This window comes from Pterocles gutturalis, unplaced genomic scaffold (genome assembly GCF_000699245.1).
Source record: "Pterocles gutturalis isolate BGI_N339 unplaced genomic scaffold, ASM69924v1 scaffold41055, whole genome shotgun sequence".
Lineage (NCBI taxonomy): Eukaryota > Metazoa > Chordata > Aves > Pterocliformes > Pteroclidae > Pterocles > Pterocles gutturalis.
This window is the reverse complement of record NW_010139676.1, coordinates 1-353: the sequence shown is the minus strand read 5'-3', so window position 1 is coordinate 353 and position 353 is coordinate 1. Positions and strand designations below refer to the sequence as shown.

The 353-nt window shown below is 53.0% G+C and overlaps 1 protein-coding gene across 1 annotated transcript in view; it reads right to left on the bottom strand.

Annotated features, from left to right (window-relative positions):
• LOC104469058 (sugar phosphate exchanger 2-like) overlaps positions 1-102 on the bottom strand; it is a gene marked incomplete at both ends in the record, with an annotated part of 2,808 nt that extends 2,706 nt beyond the window's left edge. The window contains one exon of the mRNA XM_010083401.1: positions 6-102. Within this exon, the coding sequence (XP_010081703.1) occupies positions 6-102 (97 nt within the window). The remainder of the gene's footprint in view (positions 1-5) is intronic.
• Positions 103-353: the final 251 nt, after the last annotated feature.

Sequence of the window (353 nt, the reverse complement as noted above, 5' to 3'; positions counted from 1 at the left end):
AAAACCCCCCCCGACGTTCACGATGTAGAGGGGCAGCCAGTAGAGGAAGGTGTAGCTCACCAGCTTGGCAAAGAGCAGGCACAGGGAGAACTCCACCACGCCCTGGGGGAGAGGAGGAGACATCGCAGGAGCTTCCTTCTCCCAAACCTCCCCCAGACGGTGATTTTTCCCCCAGGTCACAGGTTTTCCTCCCAGATTGTGTTCCCCCCCCAGATTGTGGTTTTTTTCCCCCCAGATGTTGATTTTTCCCCCCCCAGATGGTGGTTTTTCTCCCCAGATCGTATCATTTTCCCCCAGATCATGTCTTTTTCCCCCCAGATGGTGTTTTTTTTTTCCCCACAGATTTTGTTTTT